Raw genomic sequence first — 26,733 nt, forward strand, 5'->3', positions numbered from 1 at the left:
TATATATATATATTATTTATTTATTTTTTACTTCTTGCCATCAACATTCAGTCAGCTGATGAACAGTCTGTCTGAGTTTAAATGCTGTTTTCAGTACATTACCCACACTGTTTGTTTTGGCTGCTGCTCCTGCTTCTTCTGTTTGCGTTTTAAAGCTCAGCTTGAGATCTGCTTACGAGCCAAAAACATGTAACTTCTTCCCTTACCTTATGATTGTGTGACCAGAAGTATCTTGTATCCAGGCTAAATCTAGCTGAGAAATCTGGGGTAAGCCTTAAAAATAAGACGACTGTAATTCATTTAGAAGATGGCCAAAGGTGCTGTAGATGAAACAATAATCTATGTTTTACGACGTGCTGATTGCCCTTTCGTAATGGCCTGAAAATCTGCATTTTGTGCGTGTTGTTCTCTTCAAAATGACATTAATTGTTAGGATTAACTTGGACTACTTCCACCATCTCTGTTCAGCCATTTCTTAACCTACCAGGAGTCAACACTGCCCTGTTTAGCTGCTCCAGGTCAAAGGTCAAACTGTATGAACCGAACACACTTACAGTATGATACAGTAAACAAAGATAAGCAGGAACTGGACTGCAGCAGTTGTTACAGTTACACCAAACCAAACAATGTGTGACATTTGTTTGCCTTTTCCCCCTCACTATTACAGTGCACTGTATATGTGAGGTTGGATTAATTGACAACTTGACCAACTTTTAAGCCATAAATAGAACACATTAATTGTTAAACATTAATAGGATGCTTCTACTTCCAAACTTTTATTCTTCTCTTCCAGTCAACATTGCACAATACTGGAGCGAGTATGAAGACGTTAACTTGTGGATGGGTTCGTCAAAGTTCTGTCCTCTGCTCGGAGAGCTTAGCTTGGTGCTGCGGCGGACAGTCGGTGGAGCAGGTGAGACTGGCGAGCCGAAAGCGCCGCTCTGTGATTTCAGAAAGCGGGAAGAGACCGTGTGTTTTCCGGAGCCGGTTTGTGTGTGGTGTTTCATCTGCTCCTGTAGAGTAAATGAACGCGAGCCGAGTCTGAAGCAGGAAGAGAGGAAAGAGGAGGGAGAAAATGGAGGGTAGATACACTCTGCCGCCTCTACTGGCCACCTGCAAACCCTGAAGTGGATAGATGGATGGATGGATGGATGGATGGATGGATGGACGGACGGATGGACGGACGGACGGACGGATGGACGGACTGTAACAAGACGCCAGGACAGAAGAAATATATAACTGACCAAAAACTTTTTCATAAATTACATTTGGTCTTTCCACAGGTTGTTTTTTTTTTTGTTGTTGTTGTTGGTTTTGTTTTTCTCTTGTGTTTCAACTGGTTTGTTGGTTGGATGGTGCAGCCAGTGTGTTCTTCTCCTTGCTTGTGTGTCTGTTTTGTATGATTATTGATGGGTGGCATCATCCAGATCTGTGTGAAGAGGGAGCCAAGGAGAAGAGATTGTTCGTTCCCTTTCTGTCTCCACTCCCCTGTGATAGTCCACAGACCAGATGCCCACTTTGGCATCGACTCGCTGCCAGCGTTATGTTAGGCACAGGGTGGGGAGGGAAGGGAAGGGGGCGTACAAACACACATGCACGTGCAGACACATTAGCGCACTGAGAGCAGAAGAGGCTGCAAAGGGGCACTCGTCCATCTGCCCGTCTCCGCTGCAGAGAGAGAGCACATCAGCATGTTTGTGTCTTCTGCAGGATGCTCAGCGTTGAGTGTGAGTTTTTGTCTGGAAATCTGTTTGCTGTGACGAAGCCTTGCAGAAATGCAAATAAAAGGCTTCCTCTGGTTTTTTAGCACATCAACTCTGATGATGTTTAGACATCTTGGTTTGCAACTCTTACCTCAGTTTTGAGTTAAAAACCCAAAAAGGCATAATGGACGAATAAAAAAAACAAAAAAAAAACATCGCACTTAAGAAGTACACACATAAGGTTAACAATGAACTATTTCTAAGAAAAGAAACAACAATAAACATTTCCAGTTCTGATTCTGGAAACAGAATGTGTTTGTTTGCTTCGTTAAACCTGAGCAAACCAAAGCATGAACTTGAATCTTGTTGGGTCCGCCCATGAAGGACCAAACATCTTTTCTTTCATTTTGTCGCTCTTAAATGTTTCAGACTATCAAATAAATTGTAGCACCAGAGAAAGATAGAAAGAAAAAGCAGCTATCTGGGTAATTTGGATCATGTTTGTCCTTAACTGACTTTTTCAAATTTTACTTTAAATAGTTACTTTTCGAACGAATCAGCCTGCTTCTGTTACAGATGTTTGCACACGAGGGATTGTTGTGAATCCTCTCTCCAGAAACACGATGGAGTTTGTCTCTCTCCTGCAATATTCAGAGTTAACCAGCAGGGCAAATGTCGCTCCCACAGACCTACTGCAGTCATCTACTGCTCTACTCCTCAGCGTTCGGCTTAAAAAAGCTTAAACAAAGCTAAATCACCGGCAGGCAACCCCTTCCCGCCCCATCCTGTGAGCTGCAGACTGTTTACATGTCAGTCACTAAAAGCACTCTTAATGTCAAGTTTAAGTACACGTTTATGAGTATGTTTCACATGAGCCTTCTGGAGTTTAATCTTTGACCCTTGGTATTTTTCCTGCAGATTGTCTCTTGTGGAGCTTCAGGCGTTGCCATGACAGCTGTGTAACCTGAGCCGCCAGTCAGGTAGGACAGGTAACCAAGCTCGTACGGACGACTGGAGCAGCAGGTGCGTGAGCAGGCAGGGCAAAAGTGAAAGAAAACAGGAGGAAAGAGGGAGCTAGAAACCTGGAAACAGTGACGGTAATGAAGGATTGTGACAGATAAAAAAACAAAAAAAAACAACTGTCCAAGCTGGAGGACGACAAAGAGACTCTGGACATGGATGATGGGACGTTTACTACCATCTCTCTGGCAGACGACTCAGGTACAGGAGTTGTTTTTAATCTCTAAAGATCTCTTAAAGAGACCAGATCCTTCCTCCTGAACCGGTTTCAAATTCAGCTCGATTTTGTTTGTTTTTTGCATAGAAAATTCACAGTGAGTGATTCACGAGTGTGACATAACTGTCCACATTTGAATAAACTAACAATTGTCCTACATTCAGCTCACTACACACCTGATAGACGGGACAAAGGGCCGTGAGCCAGATGGTGTGGCTGTGTGGGTGTGCTCTGACAGGAACAGGACGAAGGCGCAGCTCTTAACAATACTTCGTCCAGTTCAACTTTCTCATCTAAAGACTCTCTCCACTCCTAAATATCAGATCACACCACAGATTTGAGCTGGAAATTAATAAATGTGACTACGTTAGAAATGGGCACATGAATCTTTATAGGCATTTTGTCCTACTGTCGGACACCTAATGAGACCAAAACTTGCCAGAATCATTTTTTAAGAGTTGTTTTGTACGGTTCTGCCCGATTCACAACATTTGACTTAAATGAGAAAACATCAGAGGAAGCACTTGAGGACGACGCTTGAAACACGCTGCTTCCTTGTGTGACGTAAAAAAAAAAAATCAAGACAAAGTGGGTAAAATATCAAGAAGTTTGTTCATTAAACAGACTATCCAAAGTGTTTCACAGGACGCCGACGTACAGCTAAAGGACAACAAAATCCTTTAATGTTTTGCTTAAAAGACAGCTTCATATGTTGGATATTAGGATTTAATACAAGAAAAAAATATGAATCACTCATCAGTAATAATGAGGCAAACAGTGTTGATGTAAGCAAACATATTTTGAGTTCTGATTTAAATGAGGCAGCAGTTTCCGCATATCCCTGGTTTTCAGGGAGTTTGTTCTAGAGCTAAAGAGGATTAACAACTAAAAACGTCTTCACCTTGTTTCGTTCTGGTCCTGGGAACAGTGGGCACACAGGTCTCTGAAGACCTGAGGGGTCAACATGGTTTGAATTTGACCTGCAACTTAGAAACGGATTTTAACCCAAAAGCATTTAGTGCTTTAAAGACCAAACCAGGAATTGTCACATATATCTAAATATCTTTTGGCAAACAAGGTTCTAGTACGATGAGTTAGAAATGCTGTAATGTTATCCATCTTGCTATAGTTGGTCAGGACTGCCACAGCAGCAAGAACAGAATTAGTTTCATAAGTCTGGTTAATAATTTATGTTAATGATCTTTACTGCTCAACACACAAGTCCATAGACCTTACAATGTGTGTACATTGTATAATTGCATGCAATTTAGATGAAAATAAATAGATTTTCTGATCGTATGAAATGTATTACTAAGCAGTACTGCACAATATCAATCTGCACAATATTCATATCTCAAATGACAGATTGGAGAGCAGTTATTGTTGGACAATAATCCAAGTGCTGTGAATGCAATTGAACAATGTCTCATGAGAACAGAAGCTCACATTGGGTGTAATGCTGTTGCCCAAAATGGTAAAGGTCACCTTATGGAAACATAAATGAGAAAGAGAGGAAAGAAAAAATATGCATGTACTGCAACTGATTTTGTCATCGTTATATTTACCATTATATCGTCGTCACAAGATGTTCTAATATTGTACAGCCCTAATTGTATACGATGTCTTTATTAGGCTACTAACTAATCTGATCAAAGAATGGTGAAGTTCTCTTTGATTTTTCTGTTTTTCTTAAGAAAGGCTAAAATGTTTTTGACAAAAGCACCACCAGACCGCATAAAAGCGAAATGTATATTTCAGTAATGCAGAGAACGAGCGAACCAGCAGAAGAAATAATACTTCTGGAATAAAAGGTATCAGATAAATGCCTCAAACGTCCTGCCATACTGCTGTTGCCTCACTTATTCCGGTAGCTCTAACTACAGGCCGCAGCCAGGGGCTGCTCTCCTCATTGCTTGAGACTTGTTGGTTTGCCTATTTCTGTGAGCTGCTGGTGTTGCGCCCCCTTTCGGTAGATGTTATTACACACAAGGTTCATTTTTTATGTATATATAAGCTGTCGTCATCCTCCTCATCATCAACGCGGTAGAGTAACATCATAGAGTAATTCGGCTAAGCGAAAAGGTGGTTCTTTTTTACTGTAGGTGAGTAAATAGCATCTCTGTTTCCTACAACTATGAGGAAAAAACTCTTACGTAGCTGTTTAAATTGGATTATATGAAGCTAAAAGTAGCCACCAGCAGAAAACAACTCAAAAACAGTTCGGAGGCTTGTTTCTAACACCCAATGCTCAAATTATTGATCGGAGAGTCTCTTCCAAATGCGAGTTTGAAAACACGGTTTATGTTCCGCGGGCCTCGCCTCACATTTACTCTGCATTTGATGCTGGAAGTGGTTAGCATGGCTAGTCGCTAAGCTAATTAGCTAAAAGAGCTAACTTACAGAAACCTATTATCGGACAGACACTATAGCTTTGGCTTGATTAGCCTAAAATTACGACGCCTTTAGGTTTCGTGGTGACTATTTGCTGTTCTTAAATGTAGCTATTTCGCACAAATTCTCTACTGTATATACGCAATCCTGGTTTATTAAATCGTGACTTCAGTGGTGAAATGAATCGTGTTCGCAGAAAGCAGACAGGGATTCACCACTGACATCCAGGGCGCGGTGTCTTTACCCATCATCATTCGACCAGAGCCACCTTAACTCTGGTTTCTGAGCGCTCATAGCATTTTTAGTACCTACTGTAACTTCGAATTTAACCCGTTCCTCCTTTTATACAACTTTTCTAATTCACACTGTCCGGTCGCAATCTCTTTATTCATTTACTGTATTACAGAAAAAAAAATGTTTACTGCCTTTTTCATATGTGTTTTGTTTCTGGAGAGACATTTTTCAAAGCAGTCTGATTCGTACATTTCCCAACTTTTTGATGGTCTTTAAGTGAACGTCTTTGCTACACCTTTAATTCAGTCTCTGTAGCCAATCGTATGAATTATTCAATCATAGATGGTGACTTACATTACATATCTGAAGACAGTACGCGCTGGTGGTCAATTCTTATTTTATGAACAAAGCTGAAGTTGGTTTCTGATTCCACCTTATTTTTCACTACCTTCAGCGTATTTAATATACTCTAGTTCAAAAGCTACAACACACAGACTCTTCAAACCTGGATTGGAGTATTCTGCTCTAATAGCAGAATATTTAAAACCATGTTTGTGATTTGTGAAACTTCACTAAAGATTACTATTCACACTTGTTCAATGCAGTTATTTTTTTCTAATTCAAAACCACTATTAATCCCAAAGGGAAATTAAATATCAGTGTAACTCATTAATTCTTGAGTTATTGTAGATGTTGATGGCTGTTGGAAGGAAATGTCTTCTACAGAGATCTGTACAGCACTGAATCCAGTATCGAAGAAAACTCACCCATCAGTCAACAACTGTAGACCTGTAACCCTGACATTCCACAACATGAATGTCAGGGTTCTGGAAAGAATCCTGTTGGCCCACCTGAATAAGCAGACAAGGATATATCAAGACCCCCTGCAGTTTGCTTATTACAGTGGAATTGGAGTTGATGATGCCACGATACAGGAATTTGAGGTAGTTTCTTTTCCGTACCAATGTATGTGGACACACAAAGCTATTGAAATACTAATTTGGAATCAGATTGTTGTATAGACGTGAGGCAAGTCGTTCCAGATTCTGTGATTTTTAAATTGATACCAAACATGGGGAGAAAAATGTTCCTCCCAGACAAATGTTATCCATCTTCCGCTAACCTTTAACCGACAACCAATTTTTATCCAAGTTTTGCTTGAGAATCATCTTGTTGCTTCTGTCATCATTGGCATTTTGCACTAAACCAAGTGAGTAAAAGGGGAAAAATTGTGAAATCACTTAAAGATTCAGTTTGAAATGACTTCTTTGCTTAATTGCCTGTTAATGTTTGGACAAAATACTGGCTCATCACCAGTAATTTTATGCCTACATGACTCAATGGTTGGCATTGAGGGGATTAAGCAATAAGTAACATTCAAATGAATTAAAAATCAATGAAAGCCCATTTATACCGAAGGAAAAACCTTAAGAAAATTAAGGAAATTTTGTTCAAGACTTTAAATGATCCAGTTCTTTTTATTGCTTTCCTCCGTTATACCACCGCAATGTGTTTTATATTTCCTTCATTTCCGTCACACCGTCACGTTTAATCAGCAGTTTGTTGGTAGCCATCCTGATCTCTGCCTTCTTTCCTTAGCCGACAGAGGACCTGCAGCCCTGTATCCTAAACAGGAGGACGAGCTTTTCATCATGAACTGCGACATAGATGGTACGTCTTACGCCATGTTTTTGCATTAGATAGAATTATTATATGTGCTGTACGTTTAATTGTAACACTATAAATTTGTGTTTCAGGAGACCTGGAGAACCAGGCTGAGATGGAGGAGAAGACGAGGTTGATAAACCAGGTTTTGGAGCTGCAGCACACACTGGAAGGTAGATGAAAGCTTCCACTCTACATTTTAATGACAGGAAGTTTTACCTATCCCAGATGGGAACTCGTCACATTTATTAAGAGATGCTACAAAGCCCCAACCAACCAGAACACTGTAAAATAAACTGTTTGCTGTTGGATACGAGTGCACCCAATCTATCAAACCAGCATAAAGGGCAAGTTTGTTCAGTACACCAGCTGAGAGGTCACTGCAGCTCCTCCAGAATTACCATGTTGTTTACAGAACAGCTGCATGAGATTAAACTCCACATTAGCTTTTACGTGTTTGTATTTCTTTCAGTTGTTCTCCTTGGTTAGTCTAGCACATACGATACATTAATTTGTAACAACAAAAGTGAAAAACATTAAGGTATCGGTAGTTTTCAGAAACTTGTCGCAGGATCTCCGGGGTGTCCGAACAAACTTTTAAGTCTGATTATCATGTTTCAGATCTATCGGCTCGAGTCGACGCGGTCAAAGAGGAGAACCTGAAGTTGAAGTCGGAGAATCAGGTCCTCGGTCAGTACATCGAGAACCTCATGTCGGCCTCCAGCGTCTTCCAGACCACCGACACCAAGAGCAAGCGGAAGTGAGGCGGAGTGGAGCAGAAGGTGGCTTCCCTGGGGACACGGAGCGGAGGGGGTTGGAGATCCCCGTAACCATTTACCTGAGTCAGAACTTAGCAAATGTAAATATGAAAATAACGTCTGTAAAATACTTTTCTTTGTGTTTTTTTTTTTTTTTGAACCCACCAACATTGGGACATTTTGTTGTGCCTCAATTTAAACTTGGTGTTCTAAAATGAGTTTAACATCAAACATGTTACCGTGAACCTTATTATCAGCGTTAATCTAATTTATTTTTGTATATTCTGTTGTTGGACAGCTGGATCTGGTACTTCAGTTGGCCTTGAATCTCATGATGCTCAACTGTTTTTCTCTACTTGCAGCTGATTCGCTGACCAGTGTTATGCAGAAGGAAAAATGTGTAATAATGGCATGTTTGAGCAATATCTTAAGTATTAACATATATAAAGAAATGTCCCTAAATTTACCAGTAAACCGGATAAAACTGAGGGAGTTTGCAGAGCTTGGTGACAATAAGGAAAGCACAGAGGCTAAAAGCTAAACCATCAATTATGTTTTCATTGCTACTAAAAATTTTGTTTAGTTATTCAAGATGGAAATGCAACCGAGATTCGATTCCTTGTTCCTCTAATAGTGATGGAGGGAACATAACAGGTCAAGCAACACGATGATCAGGGAAGACAGAGATACTTTCAGAGCAGCAGCAAGACGAGCTGAGAGTGGTATTGATCCGATCAGTTTAGCCTGGGATGTATTGCCTGCTAGGAGACGGGCGCTAAAACTCATCTTCAGTGCGCAGCGGCAGACAGGGCGTGTCCGAGCCATCAAAGGAAAGGGGAGTCGAAAAGATTAACGTGATTGAAAACTGGATTTTAATGCTGCTTCAAAATTGTGCGTGGACACGGTGCTGTACAAAAACAGCTTCTGTTCCGTCACATTTTAATGTATTCTAATAGGATTGTATGTGATAGACCAAAGTAGAGGACAACAGCCGTTATTTATCGGAAGGAAATAAATATTGAGAATCCTGAACTGTTGCGAGAAAGAAGCTCTAGTTTTACTTTCATGATTGGTTCCGTGAGATCATCCTGATTTACAGTGGTGTGCAGAGATGTTTTGGGGGGTAAGGTGCTCACATGGCACTGTAGTGTGAGATTTTAATACAGGCAAAGATACAAATATATGGGGAAATATAGGCTTTTAAATCCAGAAAATGCTACCTTGGGCTTTACACTAAGGAAATCAAAACGACTATTTCAGAAGGGCACTTTGTTTGGTTCAGAGAAAGGAGGGCAGGTGCTCTAGCGCCACCTATTGTCCATTTGTGCACATCTGACTTGCATTTTGTATTTAGTCCTCCTCCTTTGAGTCAATGCTTAGGATTTTGGAGCATGCCTGTCCACAACTTGGCACAGCTAGAGGCTTTTTGCCCATATTTTCAAAATGGCTCCAAACTGATGGGACGGAGTGCGTCTGTGATCACTGGGTTTTAAGTGATCATAGACTTAAAACCCAGTCTTCACCCCCTTAGAGTTAAGGGAGTGAAGACAAACGCTTGCCATGTTTTTCAGATGTGTAACATTTTGTAAACCATGTACTGTTTTCTTTCATGTCCAACTTTGCGTCAGTTTATCAAACCAAATGCTGATTTGGTTTGATGAACCAAATCAGGTTTGTAAGAGTCAAAGTTCAAAAGGGGTTGGGGGTATAAATACTCGTGGAATGGTACGTTGTGGCTTTTCAAGGTTATTTTTATACTTTAAGCAGTTATGTGTCATGCTGGCATGCTAATTTCCTCCTTTTTACACACTAGCTAGTCATGTCTTGTGTCCACATTTGCCTTTTAAATGTTTTTTTTTTTTGTTTAATAAAATCTCACAGTTATCACTCCAAGTCTTATCACCTGCACAGACCTACTACAGTAAAATAAAAATATTCCCCAAAACAGACGCAATGCATCCGATTTTATTTTGTATTAAATAAGTTTTATTTCCAAGAGCAAATGTACAAGTTGCAAACAAATGTAAACAGGGGTTAAGTGCCAACATGTGGCTGGAGGGTGAACTACAAAAGCTTTAGACGGCGATAAAAAAAACAACACAAAGATCGATGCATCTCTTAGATCTAATTACCAGCTCGAAGAGGAAAGCACTGCTGCAATGTTTTTTTTCTTCATTTTATTTCCTGCCAAGGCAAAGAAATAATGCTACTTTAGCTGCAAGCATCGACTTTGTCAGTTTTCTATTTTCAATTTAAATATTTCACAGACCTCTGCTCACAGTAAGCACATCAGTGGCACATATTTGTGGAAAGTTGCCTCAAGCCTTAAAACACTTTAATATTAAAACCTTTATTCATACCGGTGAGAAACAGTCAAGTCGAAACCAATAAATAAAACAGCGGAGCTAATTTTCAACTCAACACTAATAAAATAAATAAAGTAACAGATGCTCATTACAAACTAAAATGTAGATTAGCAATGCATTTCATCTGGAATCTTTTAACCGAGCTGAGTTGAATCCGTTAACCTTTGCTCTCAGCTCAGTTTCAAACATTTTTAAAACAAGAACTTCCTCTTCAAACTTTTCCCCTCAATTCAAGGATTTATGTGAATAACCTCAGAGAGGGCCCCTGCGATAAAGAAAAAAAAAAAAAAACAGTGATCAGCACTGTTGGGGCTCTGCTGCTTTCATAAACCGATGGTTTATGAAGAGAGAGAGAGTGAAAACAGAGGTGGAAGACGCCGACTTTTTGACGACTTCTGGAACAGAATAAGGTTGTGTAGGAGAGGGAGAGGGGGGGGGGAGAAAAATATTTAAAAAACTATCAATGGAAGCTAGAAGTTGGTGGAGGAAGAAACGCGTGACCTCCGGGAAGCTCGTCCGACTGAGCGGACGGGAGGAAGGAGAGCCGCTGGACGGGGTGCGTGGGTCTGTGAGGCTGCAAACCTGGGCAGAGTGGGGCAGGTGGAGCTGAGACACAGATGGGGCAGCCGGGTGACTGCAGGCTACCGTCGGGGTTGGAGGAAACGCCGTGCTGCTCCGCTCAGGGAGGAGGGAGCAGCTACAACAGAGAAGACCCCTTTCGCCTCCTCCCCCCCCGTCGAGGAGAAGAGACAGCAGACGCTGGGCTCGCCTCAGTCTTTCCGTACCCTCCTCTTTCTGACGGCTTGTTTGTGGCTCTCTTCAGCGACGTCGCCTCCATCTTTCTGCTGAATGATTTGACAAAAGAGAAGCTGCGGTTGACAAATGAGTCGCTTTCAGTGAACCCAGTGGAAACCGAAGGACGAGTTTTGTCTTCACTGTGGATCATCCACAGGTAATCTACACTTTTCTCAGTCCTTATTGGTCTAGCTGTAATAGGAGTGCTGAAACTGCGAAGCTCAGATGTTCGCAGGGCTGAAATGCTCGATCGGATTGAAATAGTCGTCAACTGCATTTAGAAATCGATTCGTCTTCAACTGGAGCAAAGACTCAAAAAAAGGCCATTTGCTAAAAAACATGGAGCAGTAATTTAAGATAAAAACACCTGCCTGCATATATGTTTTCCCCAGATTCACAAATGGAATTCTATATTATTGCATATTAAGCACTAAATTGTTTAACTTTATCTTAAAAAAGGAATTACATTATTTATTTGCATCTTCTAACGTATTTCTATTATTGTGTAAAAAATGTCCTTGCTTACGGAAAGATTTACCACAAACAGAGCATGAGACTCTCACCTCATCTTCTAATGTTCTTTCTGGAGTTTTGTTTTCCTCCGATTCTTCTTCCTCTTCCTCCTCCATCTCTTCTTCTTCGTTATCAGCCCCCACTTGATTGTCTCCCTGTCCGTCACTCTCCTGCCTCTCCCCTTCGTCTTGTGCTTTAAAAAGAAAAGCGACGGTGATGATGAGGGTGAAGGACAACGCCGCAGTTGAAGTTGGAACACCGACAGATAATAGTCACACCTGCTGCCGGTTCTCCAGCTCCAGCTTCCTTCTCTTCCTCATCTGCTTCTCCTTCCTCTTCCTCCTCTTCTTCCTCTTCTATGTGAGACTGCGGTTGATCGACCCGTCTGTACACGTAGTCGTCCACTGGTTTCTGGAAATGATAACAGCCGAGTCAAGCAGGACCTGTGAGATGGAGTCGTGTCGGTAAAGATCAGGAGGTTCTTGCCACCTTCGGCCAGCAGAAGAGCACCGCCAGTCCGACGGGCAGACCGACTGTCAGGACGTAGATTATCCAAAGCCAGGGTCTCTCCTCCGCTGCCATCATCAGCTGAGAAAATATCCCTGGCTGTTAGGATTAAAAACAAGAGACCGGAGATGAGCCTCGCAGAAGCAGGACAGCACACGATCGGCCCAACCGTCCCCCACTGACCTCGTTGGCGCTGGCCACCAGTTTCTTCAGCCCCCAGCTGTCTGAGGCCCAGCGGTCGGCCACCTCCTTGTGAGACGTGATGATGAAGTTGTCGAAGTAAATGTCTGAGGTCATGGACCACAGCTCCAGCCCCAAAGCCTTAAACGAAGTCATCCTGAACGGCTGCAGGTCCTCGAAATATTCCGGGTTCATCATTTTGCGCGGCTTCCAGACTCCCTGCAGGGCGGACGTGGTTTCATGACAGGAACGTCGCAAAAACACAGACGGTTCACGAGAAGGGTTCCCGTTACCTGATAGTTGGGGTTGTCAATCAGAGGGGCTTTCCACTTGCCCTTATACTGAGGGTTGTTGATCATCGGCCGCTTCCACTCGCCGCAGCCAGGAGCCGTCTCACAGGATGGGTTAGGAACCTGCGGGGCCTCCCACTCCCCGTCCATCTCCTCGTCCCTGCCCCACCATCCAACCAGCAAACAGCAATCAGACCAACACATCACTCCGCTTTATTGAACACACATTGTTGGTGCCGGTCGGTTCAAGGACCCACCAGTCCTCTGGTTTCTCTGCATTCGGGTCAGAAACGAACTCTGGCTCATCATCCAGCCAACCTTCTGGCTTCAAGGCATCAGGATCCTCAATCTTTGCAGGAGCATCCTCGTCCCTGGAGGTGAAAGAGAAATGCAATAGCAGATTTTATTTGAGGCTCAGAACGTCCAGAGTGTTTTAGAGACCTTTTATAATCACTGCTTTAAAGATGATGTGTAGAAAGGTTTATGGCTGAATCATTTCTCTCGCTTGTTAAAGAATGAACTGTTTGGGTTCCAGAAATGTTTACCTCTTGACATAAAAACTTCTTGTCCTCTGGGCTCTTTTACTTTGACTCTTGTTTTTATGTTAGATGATGAGGTTCAACTTTTTTATCTCTTAAGACTTTTACATGAATATTTCATTAGCTGGTCCAGGAGGTCTGGTGACCAGGATCTGATGGCTGAACACCGTCCAGGGCTGGAAGCTAAATGTGTTTTCATTAATAGAACCGTGGACTCCGTTTCCAAACAAGAAAAACTATTTATGAAAAAAATATGTTCCGTAACTTTTTGTATGTAGTGTTGGTTGACTTATTTCTTAAATTTGTCTAAGCACTTTTTTGATTTATGTCTGAAAGGTTTTATATAAATCTACTTTTATTGATTTTTTTTCTTAGTTTTTTAAAGATCTTCAACTTTAATTATGTGACATAATTTGACCTACTGCAAATGGGTTCAACAACATTCGGGAAACAAAAAAAAAAATCCAAGTTTTTCTTAGCTGTTAATGTAAAATTGTAAAAGAAATGCAAAGATCTGTCAAGGAACTGTTTTAATCTTTGTGTAATTTTTAATAAATTAAACCGATCTGTATTCTGGATGCAGTTTTGTGGTTGTGTATTGTATCAGGGTTTGTTTTTATAGCAGCATTTGAGTTAAAAAATATTAATCGTGGCCAGAACATTTGGTGAAACTTCTGCCTGTTGATATTAGAGACAAAAATGAATCACCAGTCATCAGGCTTCACAGCCTCGGGGTCAGGGATCTTGGCCCTCTCGTCCCAGTCGTCCGGCTTGGAGTCATTTGGATCGTCGATCTCTTTTGGCGGGTTGACAGGAGGCACCATGTCGTACAGCAGGTTGCCACGGCTCACGCTCGACTGATCGATGAACATCTCGTAGCTATTGTCTGGGTTCAGGACTGAAAGCAGACAAAAGTAAGGAGAGCGCACACACACACGCGCACACACACACACAAAAAACTCCACAAAGGATCAAAAAACTTAAACGCAGCTCGTCAATCAGCCACGCACCCAGAGTGTAGAGGTGAGTCTTCTTGTCGGTGTAGAACTTCTTCAGGTCCACGTCGGCCCTCTTGGCGTGTTTCTCCTCCATGTCTTTGTTCAGGGGGTTTTTGTGGCGGAAGATGAAGTGCAGTTTGTAGTCTTCTCCACATTTGTCAGGTCCAAACATGATGGTGTAGGGTGTACGATCATGAAACTGTTCCTGCATGCGAAGACAAGAAGGAAATCAATACGATCAATAACTTTACTGATTTGGCAACATTTCACTGAAACCACAAAATCAACAGTTAGGTTGATGCTACTTGCTCCCTTTTGTCCTAACAAAAAAGAAGAAGAAAAAAAAAACGTAAATGGAGACGGTTGTGTCGTCACTTGCTACTTAATGTTACTGCAGATTGCTGCAAAACATAAGCCTGAAACCTCATATGAAGAACATTTCCCAGAACTTAATAAGTGCACCAATTAGAAAAAAATATCAGCAAAGATCTTGCATCAGTTACAGCACATTATTCTGCTAATTTACTACAATGCAAGTAATCTCCTGGGGAATGTCAGACAACCAACAACCCAGCAGCTGCCTAACACATCCCACAGACCTCAGTTAGCAACACAAGGGTTAAAATACGTGAGAAAACAATTAGAAGAAGACAGAAAAAGCATGGCATGGTTAGACAGATGCAAAATGTTTTGTTTTTTTAATGAATAAATAAAATGGCATCTTAAAAGTTGCATATGAACAAATGTTTCACACTAATATTTTCTGGCCAGATGAGACTAAAAATGCGACTAAAAAACCCAAAGATGGAAAAAGACACAGTCTGACTCTGTGGAAATATTGAAATCTTGGGTGGCCGTTATGTTAAGAAATATATCCAATATGAACTGCAAGCCAGAAGGCATAGAAAATGAAAGTTTCTAAAACAGTAATGCATAAACTTTAAGGAATATAAAACACAAATACCAACCAGACTGAGACTGCCAGAGTCAGACAGCAGCTTGATGTACGCTCCACCACAGTCAATCCCATCTTGGAAATTCACCTCATACCTGTAATTTAAAAGAAAAACAAAACTCAACTCTAACATTTATGGGGTTTTTTTTCATTAGAACTTGCATCTTGTTCTCATGTGAACTCACTGGACAACCAGAGGTTCATCCTGGAAGACAAAGGGTTTGTCCAGCATGGCTGCTATGGCGTGGTGTTTGGCCCGGGACTTGAGCACCAGGCCTTGGTCTCCGGGAACCTTGTTCTCCTTTAGTGGCTCCACCATCCACTTTCCTGCAGACAGAGAGGAGAGGACAAATAAAATTTAATCATAAATAAAAATGGCTTAGACTGTCCTAAATGTTTAAATGGCTTTGAAAGTTCTGGATCTGTGGTGTATAAGAATAAAACACAGTAGGATTAGCAGATAAAGGGTTACAAACCATCATATTTGGCGATTTCATCATCTGCATCCTCCTTCGTTGTTTTTGATGGCTGCCATCTGCCCAGATCAACATCCAAAAACATCTTTCAGGTATGGAAAACCGTACAGGCCCCAGCTAACAGTGAGGGCCAATCTACCAGAGTTGCCATTAAAACCTAATTTTACCTGTCCAGTGATCCATCGTCAAAGGTTTCTGCAAAGTACACATCTCCGGTGGCAACGGGAGTCTTGTATGTTACCTGGATTATAATGTCATGATTTAAGACCAAAGGTTTAAAATCCAGACATGCACTTAACGTTGGATCTGTTCCCGACCTGGAAGGTGACATTGGTGTCAGTTTCAGACTTCTCATCTCCATCTTTATCCTCATCAAACTGCTCTTCGTCCGTCACCATCGCCTCCTCCTCTTCGTCGTCCGCCATCAGAACCTGCATTTCCTCCTCGTCGAGGCGCATGTCGCCATCTCTGTCCAGAACGTCCGCCTCGGAAGGCTCGTCGCTGGACACCACGGCCGCCACAGCCAGCGAGGACAGGAACAGCAGCCGCCACACCCAGCCTCCACCTAATTTCATCTGAGGCGGACAGGAGGAGAGCAGAACGGTTGGAGGGGAGGGAGAAGAGGAAAGATGAAGGTGAACGACTTCTCAATTGTCTGACCAATTGAGAGGTGGGACACTTTTCCCCACTGTAAAATTCAAACACTTTTCAAGCATTTTCGAACTTTTCCAGCATTACATCTTGGAGTTAAAGGCAATACAAATGAACTAAAATAAAAGACGGTTTCAACTCAATGTTATACGATGTCATATATTACTGTTATTAATAATGTCTTCCACATGGTATGGCACTGCCAAGATAAACTAAAGTATAGCAAAATTGTATGTTTTCAAATGTTTCTCTCACACACACCCTACACACCTGACTGGTCCAAAAACAAAACACTAATTTAAAAAAAATAAAATAAAAATCCTTCAAATTTGATAACATACACAATGATCCTTTATTTCAATTAAACAGACCAATAAGTCATTGAGCCATTCGGAATAATAAATATTCAAAAATGAAATAAAATAAAATAAATGTTCTCGCCAGGCTTTCTGGCATTTAGCAAGTTGTGATAATTTGGTAATTCTAACTAACCAAAAACAACAAAAGTTTAGTCTGACTTAACGGTGAGAACGAGTTTATTAAGCACTTTCCAAACCTTGAAAACAAGTATTTGTAATTCAAGCATTTTCAAGGATTTCAAGCACCTGTACAAACCCTGAACAGGGTGGAACAAAGGGGCTGGAGATGTGGGATGATTAATGACAGATTTTATTTGTGGAGAGGTGTTCATGTCGTGTCGGTGATAAAAATAGAGAACAAAAGTACATAAAATGATGGAAGAGTGAGTGGATGAGACACAGAGGTCAAGTCTCATATCTTTACAATGCACCTTAATTATTACTTTGAAAGATCCATACAAGAGTCAACGCTTCTGTAAAAAGCTGACAACAAGCTAAAGAACTAAACTCTCTAAGATACAATAAAAAAAATAAAAAAAATCTGTGGCCATCTGCAGTTTACCTCATCTAGACTTCTGATTTCATGACTGTATAACTGCAGAGCTACATGCATTGAAACACAATCAGAAGAATCTGCTCAATATTGCCTCCGAGAGACCTATAATAACATATCGGTAGCTTCATCTGGATCAGCTCAGCCTGGCTCTGTTTTGTTGTGGAGCAGGAAATTAAAATCCTCTCTGTAGATGCAGGCAAAAAGCTCCATGCTTCCCCTGATATACCATATTTTTCACTGTGATGCTTATCTGTTTTTTTTTTTTCCACAAATGAGGAGCCTGTTGGGAACTCACCTCCATCAGGCTCAGTTTCATATTCTCAGAGGTTCATAAAAACCATGGAAACCCCAAGGGTGAGACAGGATTTTATGTGACTAGAATGTATGTGAATAGGGAATAAAGAAAAAAAAATATTCATAACTGTAAAATTAAACTTGAGTTCAGGATAAACTGAAGAAAAATTGAGAGTTGGAAAAGACGTGATGATTTAGGTCTTGGTATTTTCCTGACATGTAGAGATCAACCGATATGACAAGCTGTTCTTAACATTTAAATATCAAATTGGGGATACACTCATTATATCCTGTTTTCCATTCACAAATTATTTCTTCTCATGCAAAATTCGGTTGTTGTTGATTTTTTTTTAGGTTTTCAAACTACATTTCAAAATTCTTTCTGTACATATTGGCAAACTAAGGCTTTACTATATTTACATTAAAATGTGTGATAGCTTTTTATCTAAAACAGAAAAACAGCATTCATTCTCATTGTAATCAAAAACACAGACAAATATGCAATCTTGTTATACTCTCTGAAAAGCATGACAACTGTTTTTTTTTCCTTTTCTTTTGTACAAGTTTGAGGTTTTATAGTGAAGCATAAAGTGGCTTAAACAGAAAAAAACAAATGGGAAACGGCTGTACTGGAAATTTGACCAAAAACAGTCAATAGCAGAAAAAAAGTTTGAAAGTCTAGAAAAAACATAAAAACTACAAGACAAAATATAAAGTCAAAGGAGATGATTTAAGACTTTTGTTTAGACCTGAATCTGAAATATCATGCATAAAATCTGCACTGATTTAATTTAGGTTATCAATTTAATCAGATGATCTACAGGTGTTTAAACCTTATGGAGTACAAAAAAGACAGATCATCCTTCCAGCTGATTTTACTAGAACAATCCAAACATCTGTCCGATGTCGCTGATGATAAACAGTCGTCCATTTTTATTCGTTCGTTATAAAACGCTTTGCAAATTTCTTTTACAGTTAACAGCACCACTGGCAGCGATAAAACACAGATAACAGAACGTGGCTGTGGAGCCAACATGGCGGCCACAGAGGACCGCAGTGGCCCAAACGGTTTTAGGATGAGCGGCTGTCCGCAGCACCTGCTCCGCTGCCTGATGCTAACAGCGCGGAGCGCCACTCACAGACAGCAGACCTTAGCAAAACATGGGCTTAGCAGATCAAACTAATGAGCTCAGACAGGCAGCAACATAATCAAACACGCGCTGGCGCTCGCTGCGATATTTTAATTCGAAGCAAAACGGGTATGTTTTTGCACTAAAAAAATTGAATGAATAGTAGCTACTAGCTGGCTAACTTAGCATTAATGTCGCATTATAAGGGACGTAGAGGCTCATTCAGACCAAACACTTACCTTATGAGGTGTTGTAACCGCAGAGAGGGAAAAAAAATCTTTGAAGTCTGCCTCTACGTGTCAGAATCTTGTGCCGTTATCCTGCTTCAGGTTTGGCGAAGAACAGTTACGGGGGAAAGAAGATATCTGAGGGAGCGTGAGTGACAGCTTGGTCCGAATAACGGTGATGCCAGGCTAACTGAAGTGATGCGTTCATGGACAAGCGAAACAGCGCTTGTTGATAGTAAGCGCCCCAAAGCTAAATTATTATCACACCAAAAGAGCAAAAAGCTCGGTGTTTGGTAGCATTTTTTTTTTGCTACACTTTTTTCTGTGGACGTACACATCCTTGGTCTATCCCTTGAATTTAGATGCTTCTTTTATGTGTAATGATTTAGTAAGCGTCAAGTTACATAAATAAAATCCTCTGGAAAACTGTAAGGTCAGGGACCGTACAGAAATGTGAATATGAGTAGAATAAAATAAGCTTACTTGGTGTCTTTAGTTTTTAATCTAGGCTTTATCGTGATTAAATTTTCTCCCAAAAATAAAAACCTTTTGCCCTGCATTTCGAGAGAAATCTATTGTAGAGCTTGGACGTCCCACGTTTCCTGCTTACATTGAAAGCAGCATATGTCGTAAAATGAAATCAGCTTTATTTGGGGTTTGGATTAGTGAATGTGGCCTATGTTCCGCTCAGTACTCAGTTGAATACTCAGTTGGAAGTGCTACACTAACGCCAAGGATCAAACGTTTTAGTTCAGTTGATATATTTTGTGTTTAGTCTGTCTAGCATTAGTGCCGTAAGTCGTGCTTTCTCGCGCATGCTCGCAACGTGTAAACACAGACGGCATGGTTCCCTAGAAGTGATATAAAAGAATATACCAGAGAAACCGTCAGCATGAAGGATACACCACTGTCCAACTGTGAGCGGGACTTTATACTGAAGGCCATCGAGGAGAAAAAGGTGTTTATTGTAATCCTTTTATTTTGTCTATCCACGAAGCCAGAAAACAGTATGACCGTAATTTTCCGCCATCATTTTGCAACTGGCGCAGGAATCAAATTGAAAAACATCCAGATTGTGGTATCATTTCCTCACATGTTTTATGCTGAAGTGAGGAGGACACATACGTGTATTTAGTTGAGTGGTTTGTGAGAATGGCAGAGTAGGTCATTTTTGACTTACAATCTCAAAAAGTAAAGTAGTTATTAACTACTTTGGTGAAATAGTAAAAAAAATTTTACCCTAACTAGAATATAATTTTTCAGGAATAGTAGGCAGTATGTGCTCTTGGTGTTTTCTGAAGATAGGATGGTGTCGGGGAGTCTTACCACTAAAACAAACATCGAAACTATCCGTGCATATTGATTTCCATTTGTATATCCTTAAGTCCCCTTGTCAAGAAATTTCCTTTCTTATTTGTCTCGCTCACTAAATATGATATTTTAGGAAGGTGAGAAGACATACAACAGGAGTAAACTGTTCTGCCCAAAAAGAGGCTTTTATTTAGTTTTGGATTGAAGGTTATAAATATACACAGTAGTGTTTGGTCTATAATTTATTGTAACAATACATCTTGACAGCAAGCCTCATACTGTCTGGAATTTGTTTAAACGGTATGTCAGTGGTATTTTGGTAAGAAAAATACCAGCGACCCAGAATAGATACCAGCGCTATAACACGTACAATTTAATTTCCCTGCTGTCTCTTCCTCCAGCGCCTGGATGGGCGACAGACGTATGATTACAGGAAAATAAAAATCACTTTTGGGACTGACTATGGATGCTGCTTTGTGGATCTGGGACAAACCAGGTGAGTGTGTGTGGTCAGTACTAGAACCAGGAACCAAAGCAAACCAGTTTGAGCTCAGGAAAATGCGTAGGCCCGATACTAACGTGTGATCTGTTTGGTCCAGTCTTTCCCACTGTCTTTGTAGCCAATCCATCATGGTGGACCTCAGCTAATAATAATCTTGTAACATTCAGGATGCCTATTACTGTATCAATTCCAGCTTGATTCCTTTTGCTCTTGTTGGAAACTATGGTTACCCTCTGTTTACAATAATCAAATCACGTATGTTTTCTCTTACACTTCTTTTGTACAGCTAAAATAATCTTTTCTATATTTTCTTCAAGTTTAATATTCCCCCGTTTGTCACTGCAACTGGAAAGTGTTTCCTTTATGTGGTTCTGTGTTTACGTTACAAAGAAGATTAGATTTCTGCCTCTGGATGTGCCAAGCTGGCAGAGACACACCCCAGCAGACTTTTCAGCTATAATTTCAGCAAAAGGTGGTTTTACACACTATTGACTTGGTTTGTGATTGAGTTATGTGACTCTGCTTCTCAGGGTCATGGCCCAGGTGTCATGTGAACTGGTGGTGCCAAAGGAAAGTCGTCCGAACGAGGGAATCATGTTCTTCAACCTGGAGCTGTCGCCGATGGCCTCCCCGGCTTTTGAGCAGGGAAGGTGAGGCCAGCCCGAGGATTCCGCTTCCTCTGCGAACAGATTGGGCTCGCGGCGTAGCTTTTTCATCCCCTCTTGTTTACCCTCTGCGTTCCATTACGCCTTAACGAGTTTAGTCGGCCTGCTGGAGCAGAAAATCATTTGTGGGATTTTGTCCTCCCTGCAGACAGTCGGAGCTGTCGGTGAAGCTGAACAGACAGCTGGAGAGATGCCTGAGGAACTCCAAGTGCATTGATACAGAGTCCCTGTGTGTGGTGTCTGGAGAAAAGGTGATGCACACGGCGAGACACACACACTCTTCCTAAGCTGAAGCACAACACTTGCAATTAAACTGCTCACATCACATATTTTGGTGAAACTTCATACATTTTTAGACTCCAGACTATTTCATGTTTATTTTTAGAGAACCTTACTAGTTTGCGGCTATTTTCATATTCACTTCGCTCACTTGACAGCCCGGTTATTGACACCTTTGATAAAAATGTACTAAAAACCAACTGGAACAATTTTCCATAGACCGAGACACAGATGGACATCATCTTCTGCTAAAGACAAGTTTCCCAACTTGTATGAATACAGAACACCATGAACTCTTTGGAATTGCGTGAGAGATACATAAACATTTAGAGAATGTAGAGCGCACTAGAGGTTGTGCAAAGCAGTATAAGTAAAGACCCCCTCGCTCTGTCTTCTCCAACTGTGTGAAATGTTAAAGCAGACATTAAATGAGCCTTCTTTAAACTTTAAATTCTGAATGGCAATATTCAAGTTTACCCACAAGGTGGCACTGTCTCCATAGTGTGTTTTTTGAAACCTTGAAAGCAGTGATGACCACAGCTGGGTCCCAAGGGCTTTTGTGCTAAGTGTTTTAGGCGTCACTCTGTGTTAACACACCTGAGTCAAACAGTTGGTTTGTTACAAGGGCACATCAAAAGCCCTTGATGTCCGACTCTTAAAGACTGGACGTTGGACACGCCACAACATGTGACGCTGTATGCTTTGTATGCCCAGTTGTGCGCAGTCACAGACCGCCTGGCCGGGCGGATCTGTTAAAATGTTTGACCCGAGCCCCTACACAGGGCCTGCGAAACGACTGGAAAGAGCCGTGTTTTCTGTGTGACCATGATTTTAAGGTGTGGCAGATCAGAGTAGACGTTCACACGCTGAACAACGACGGGAACCTGATGGATGCCGCCAGCGTGGCCGCCATCGGCGCTCTGTGCCACTTCAGACGACCCGATGTCAGCATCCAGGGAGAGGAGGTCACGGTGGTGAGTCAGCCGGGTCCATCGAGGAGAGGCTTTATAGTCGGATGTCGTCATCGCAGCGGTTTTTTTTTCTTTTTTTTTCTTCCTGTCTACAGTACAGTCCAGAGGAGAGAGACCCCATCCCTCTGAGTATCTACCACATGCCCATCAGCGTCAGCTTCGCCTTCTTCCAGCAGGGGTGAGGACTCACTTTTTGTGTCCATTTCTGTATTTAGAATATCAGAAATAAATCCATACACAGTTAGCTTGCTGCTTCAGAGAGATGCGCCAAAATGCTGATTTGTACTAATTAATAATAATAATCAAATTTACTATGGATTTGAAGTTTACATCAGCAGTTTTTATGTTTCAGAAAGTGCATGTTTTTTTTTTTTTTGTTTTTTTTTAGTCTCAATTGAATTATGTGGTTTTTTTTGTTGTTGTTTATGGCAAATTCATTTCCAAGTAACTTAAATTATAAACTTTAGCTAAAAACAAAGTTTGGTTCCGCACATTAACCTGATGATTAAATACTTATTACGTCAGCGTATATGTTCACATTGTAAAGCATTGAATTTGGAAAACATAAACGAGGAAAAAATACAACGTAGAAACTTTTCCCCCACAGATTAAAAATCAATTTAAAAAAAATCTTATTCTGGTTAAATAGTAAAACATTAAACAAAAGCTCCCCCTTTTCTTATAGAATCTGTTAAACTTTGTTGAGATTTTTATATTAGAATGAAACACACATATTTTCCAGCTGGAAATAATTCTAAACATTCTCCACCTATATGCAATGTTTAGTGATTTTCACAGATTGCTGCTAAAGCGACTATTATTCATGTGTAATAACTGATCTTTCTGAGGGTGTTGCAGCCTTATTACATAACACATAGAAGTCAAATTGGAGTCCCGCCGTGTGAATGCTGTCCTCTCTGCAGAACCTTCCTGCTGGTCGACCCGTGTGAGCGGGAGGAGCGAGTGATGGACGGCCTGCTGATGATCGCCATGAACAAGCACAGAGAGATCTGCTCCATTCAGTCCAGCGGAGGCATCATGCTGCTGAAAGAGCAGGCGAGCAGACGAGAACGCTGCCGTTCTCCCAGTCTGAACTTTTGTCGTTTACGTTTAATGCTTCGAAGGGTTTGCTCAGTGCTCATCCAGCCATTTTCATTCGAGATTGTTAAGAAAGCTATCAAATTAAGTAGAAAAGCTGTGACGATTTCTGCATCATATTCCTGTGTTTGCATTGATTTTACATGTTGTTTTAATTTTTTTTTTTTTTTTTTTCCTCTTGCTGAAGGTGATGAGATGCAGTAAAATAGCCAGCGTCAAGGTGTCTGAGATCACGGAGCTCATCAACAAAGCTCTGCTAAACGACAAAACTGCCAGGTGAGCTGTTGGGGTTGGGATATATTTAGTCTGAGAGCCGTGGACTCCAGTTAGGTGTTGGAATAAATTACTAGATTTTCCTTTGGTTTCAACAGGAACAAATGTTAAACACATGCAAACAATAAATTAAATCCATATGTATTGAGGGGTTGCTCTGAATGTTACTTCAATATTTCTTTAAGCTAGCATCGTAATTCACAGATGTAACACAACAAAGAAAAGTACAAGTAATTTAGAAATTCTTTCAATTGTTGATTTATTACTTTGTGATTACTTTGCATATTTTGTCAAATGAAGTGTTTTATACGACGTGGACTCGACTCACAGCTTGTGTATCTTGACTTTGGATTTGACTTGAGACAGAGGTAGTAGAAAGACCTGAAACTTGCATGTGATTTGCAAAACGGTGACTTGGTCCCAGCTCTGAAAAGTCCTTGGAGGCTATTGTGTCAGTGTCTTTGTCTTTTTTGTAATTCCCCAGGAAAGCAGGTGGGCGGTGCGGTTTTGCGGAGTCCATCCCTCAGGAGCGAATCACGGCTCTGAAAACGGACCAGACAGCCGTGGAGATGACCGATGTCGGTGAAACAGCCAGTAGCATTGTCCAGACAGCAGAAGCCCCACCTCAAACGTATCCTGAGCTGATCTTAAATAAGTACAAAGGGAGAATGAGAGTCGTATGTATTTTTTTAGTTAGCTTCTTTAACCCCATTCATCAGGGTGCCATCCCCGTCGGTGCCAGTCCCAGGGGTCGGACAGGTAGGGGAGGTACTGCGCAACTCCTGGGGCCTGGAAGAAGAAGAAGAGGAGGAGGAGGAGGATGGTGGGGAGGGCAGTGGAGGGGACAGTGTGGAGGAATTGACAAAGATGGATGTGGAACAGCATCAAGAAGTCAAGAGCAGAACAGGTTTGCTTACTATTGTGTGAAAGTCATAAAAAGTTGTTTATAAAATACTTCTTTTGTCACAAGTAAATGTTTCAGATCTTGTAATTGATTTTTTTTCCTTTCTTTTAGTGGATGTTGTGGAGATATTAGATAGTGATGAAGAGGAGGAGGAAGTGGTCATCCTTTATCCTGAGACAACAAAAAAACCTAAGTAAGTGCATTTGTTAGAGTTGAGAAAGTAAACAAATTATTTCCAATGCTGGTTTCACTTTTTCTTTTTTTTTTTTTTTTTTTTTTTTTAGAAATACGGCATCCAGTTCTGGCCAGAAGGGGGCAGGAACATCCAGGAAACAGAAGAAAAAATGATTCGCCTAGTAGTTGATCTGACTGCATCGTAAAATAAAAAACTAAGTAAAATGACATTGGAATGCAATGAAAATTTAACACTGCGCAAATAAATTTGTTTTTACATCATTTGGGCCACGTCCAGGGGTTTATTAATCAGTCATATACATCAGAGACATTTATAATTTTTTTTATTCATCGTACGGGTTAAAAAATAAAAACAAAACATGTTGACGAATGGACACAGGACAGAGTACCAGCATTATTTCACGAATGTATAGATAAACGAAACAAGGAAGTAATAAAAAGACAGGTTCCACCGAGATTTGAACTCGGATCGCTGGATTCAGAGTCCAGAGTGCTAACCATTACACCATGGAACCCGTGTCAGAAGCTGGAATCACCCATAGGTATTTGACCCAATAACATTAGAAATGGTTATACTGTTTTTGCTTGACATGTTTTATCTTTTACTTTCTGCTCAATGTCTACTAGCAATCAGATAATCTGTCACCACGTTTTTTTAGTTACGATCTGCATAGTCCTTGAGTAATCGTTTCATAATCCTAGCGAAATATTGTTCTTCAATACGATATAGTGTTGTCTTCTGCCGACTAGCTTATAATTAAATGATTAGGTTAATGGCTAAAATGAAAGAAGGGAAGAAAAACAGAAAAGGAAAAGACTGGCCCGTACGGGGATCGAACCCGCGACCTTGGCGTTATTAGCACCACGCTCTAACCAACTGAGCTAACCGGCCACGGAAATTCAGCACATCAGATCTCTTTACATCTCTCAGAATGTGACAAGGCGCTGTGATGAAATTTGTTGAGAAGTTGATAAAGACTAAGGTTTAGCTTGTCATGGGAGAACAACCCTAGTCATATAGTAAAGGCTGTGAAGGAGCGCTTCAGATGAAAGCATTTTCATGTTACCATAGTTCAGACAGATCCAACACCTTCAAGTCTAAATGAAATTGAGCCTTTGCATGTTGCAAAAGACAAAGGGGAAAAAGTCAATCTCTATATATGAAGCTGGTAGAGACACATCACAAGAGTCTTGGGAATTAAACTGCAGCTAAAAGTGGTTCTGAAAAGTATTTACTCAGTGAACACAAATGCTTGCCACACCTTTTAGATTTTTATTTGTAAAAAATTTAAACCACGCATTGCCCTTGACTTCACAAATGTCTCCTGATTTGTAATATGACATCAGTTCTCAATGGTGTACATTTGTTACCTGTTTGCTTGCTAAAGCTTCTAATATTTCCTCCACGCATCATTACCAGATATCATTACTAATATTGCTTGCAGTGGTAGGAGGTATAACTTCAGTGTGACTCAAAGGTTACTTTGTGTTTTGCTTTCTTCTTCTATCTGACAAGATACAATGAGATGATATACGATCTTTTTCCCCACGTAGACTCCATGTGCAGCTCCATGAGTGGAAAAGTACCAGACAAAGCAAAGTCTCTTCTGTCTTCATGTCTACATGTCTCCATCTATGGGCTGACAAAGATGACAGAGGTGGAGATTAAGCTCTATGTGAGCAGTGTTGCACAACAGTGGAGGTGTTCCAT

The 26,733-nt window shown here is 40.9% G+C and overlaps 3 protein-coding genes and 2 non-coding genes across 7 annotated transcripts; 2 read left to right on the top strand and 3 right to left on the bottom strand.

Annotated features, from left to right (window-relative positions):
• The first annotated feature begins 2,784 nt into the window (after window positions 1-2,784).
• On the top strand, window positions 2,785-9,937 carry scoca (short coiled-coil protein a). 2 transcript variants are annotated; one of them, XM_007544632.2, is made up of 4 exons: window positions 2,785-2,924; window positions 7,165-7,236; window positions 7,323-7,403; window positions 7,852-9,937. In XM_007544632.2, the coding sequence occupies exons 1-4, from the start codon at window positions 2,879-2,881 to the stop codon at window positions 7,992-7,994; spliced, it is 342 nt and encodes a 113-aa protein (XP_007544694.1). In that variant the 5' UTR covers window positions 2,785-2,878; the 3' UTR covers window positions 7,995-9,937. The 2 variants fall into 2 exon arrangements, with proteins under 2 accessions (XP_007544694.1, XP_007544700.1); XM_007544638.2 differs by lacking the exon at window positions 2,785-2,924 and adding an exon at window positions 4,917-5,042.
• clgn (calmegin) lies at window positions 8,148-19,041 on the bottom strand. Of its 2 annotated transcripts, none has more exons than XM_007544661.2 (15): window positions 18,837-19,041; window positions 15,925-16,182; window positions 15,775-15,848; window positions 15,608-15,666; window positions 15,317-15,458; window positions 15,145-15,226; window positions 14,189-14,381; window positions 13,887-14,076; window positions 12,897-13,010; window positions 12,643-12,799; window positions 12,353-12,568; window positions 12,152-12,268; window positions 11,941-12,073; window positions 11,713-11,855; window positions 8,148-11,196 (listed from the first exon to the last, which is right to left on the bottom strand). In XM_007544661.2, the coding sequence occupies exons 2-15, from the start codon at window positions 16,180-16,182 to the stop codon at window positions 11,125-11,127; spliced, it is 1,950 nt and encodes a 649-aa protein (XP_007544723.1). In that variant the 5' UTR covers window positions 18,837-19,041; the 3' UTR covers window positions 8,148-11,124. The 2 variants fall into 2 exon arrangements, with proteins under 2 accessions (XP_007544723.1, XP_007544719.1); XM_007544657.2 differs by having other exon boundaries at window positions 8,148-11,199; window positions 18,837-19,039.
• A 258-nt stretch (window positions 19,042-19,299) lies between these two features.
• exosc9 (exosome component 9) lies at window positions 19,300-25,283 on the top strand. The gene is made up of 12 exons (XM_007544650.2): window positions 19,300-19,782; window positions 20,537-20,631; window positions 21,168-21,287; window positions 21,451-21,553; window positions 22,418-22,555; window positions 22,648-22,730; window positions 23,476-23,608; window positions 23,838-23,926; window positions 24,408-24,554; window positions 24,643-24,830; window positions 24,939-25,020; window positions 25,112-25,283. Exons 1-12 carry the CDS (start codon window positions 19,717-19,719, stop codon window positions 25,173-25,175), a joined length of 1,308 nt encoding a protein of 435 aa, XP_007544712.1. The 5' UTR covers window positions 19,300-19,716; the 3' UTR covers window positions 25,176-25,283.
• Window positions 25,284-25,465: 182 nt separating this feature from the next.
• Window positions 25,466-25,537, bottom strand: trnaq-cug (transfer RNA glutamine (anticodon CUG)). Its single transcript has one exon. It is a non-coding gene; the product is annotated as a tRNA-Gln (tRNA).
• A 303-nt stretch (window positions 25,538-25,840) lies between these two features.
• On the bottom strand, window positions 25,841-25,914 carry trnai-aau (transfer RNA isoleucine (anticodon AAU)). Its single transcript has one exon. It is a non-coding gene; the product is annotated as a tRNA-Ile (tRNA).
• Window positions 25,915-26,733: the final 819 nt, after the last annotated feature.

The sequence above is a fragment of the Poecilia formosa genome, unplaced genomic scaffold, assembly GCF_000485575.1.
Source record: "Poecilia formosa unplaced genomic scaffold, Poecilia_formosa-5.1.2 Scaffold11, whole genome shotgun sequence".
Lineage (NCBI taxonomy): Eukaryota > Metazoa > Chordata > Actinopteri > Cyprinodontiformes > Poeciliidae > Poecilia > Poecilia formosa.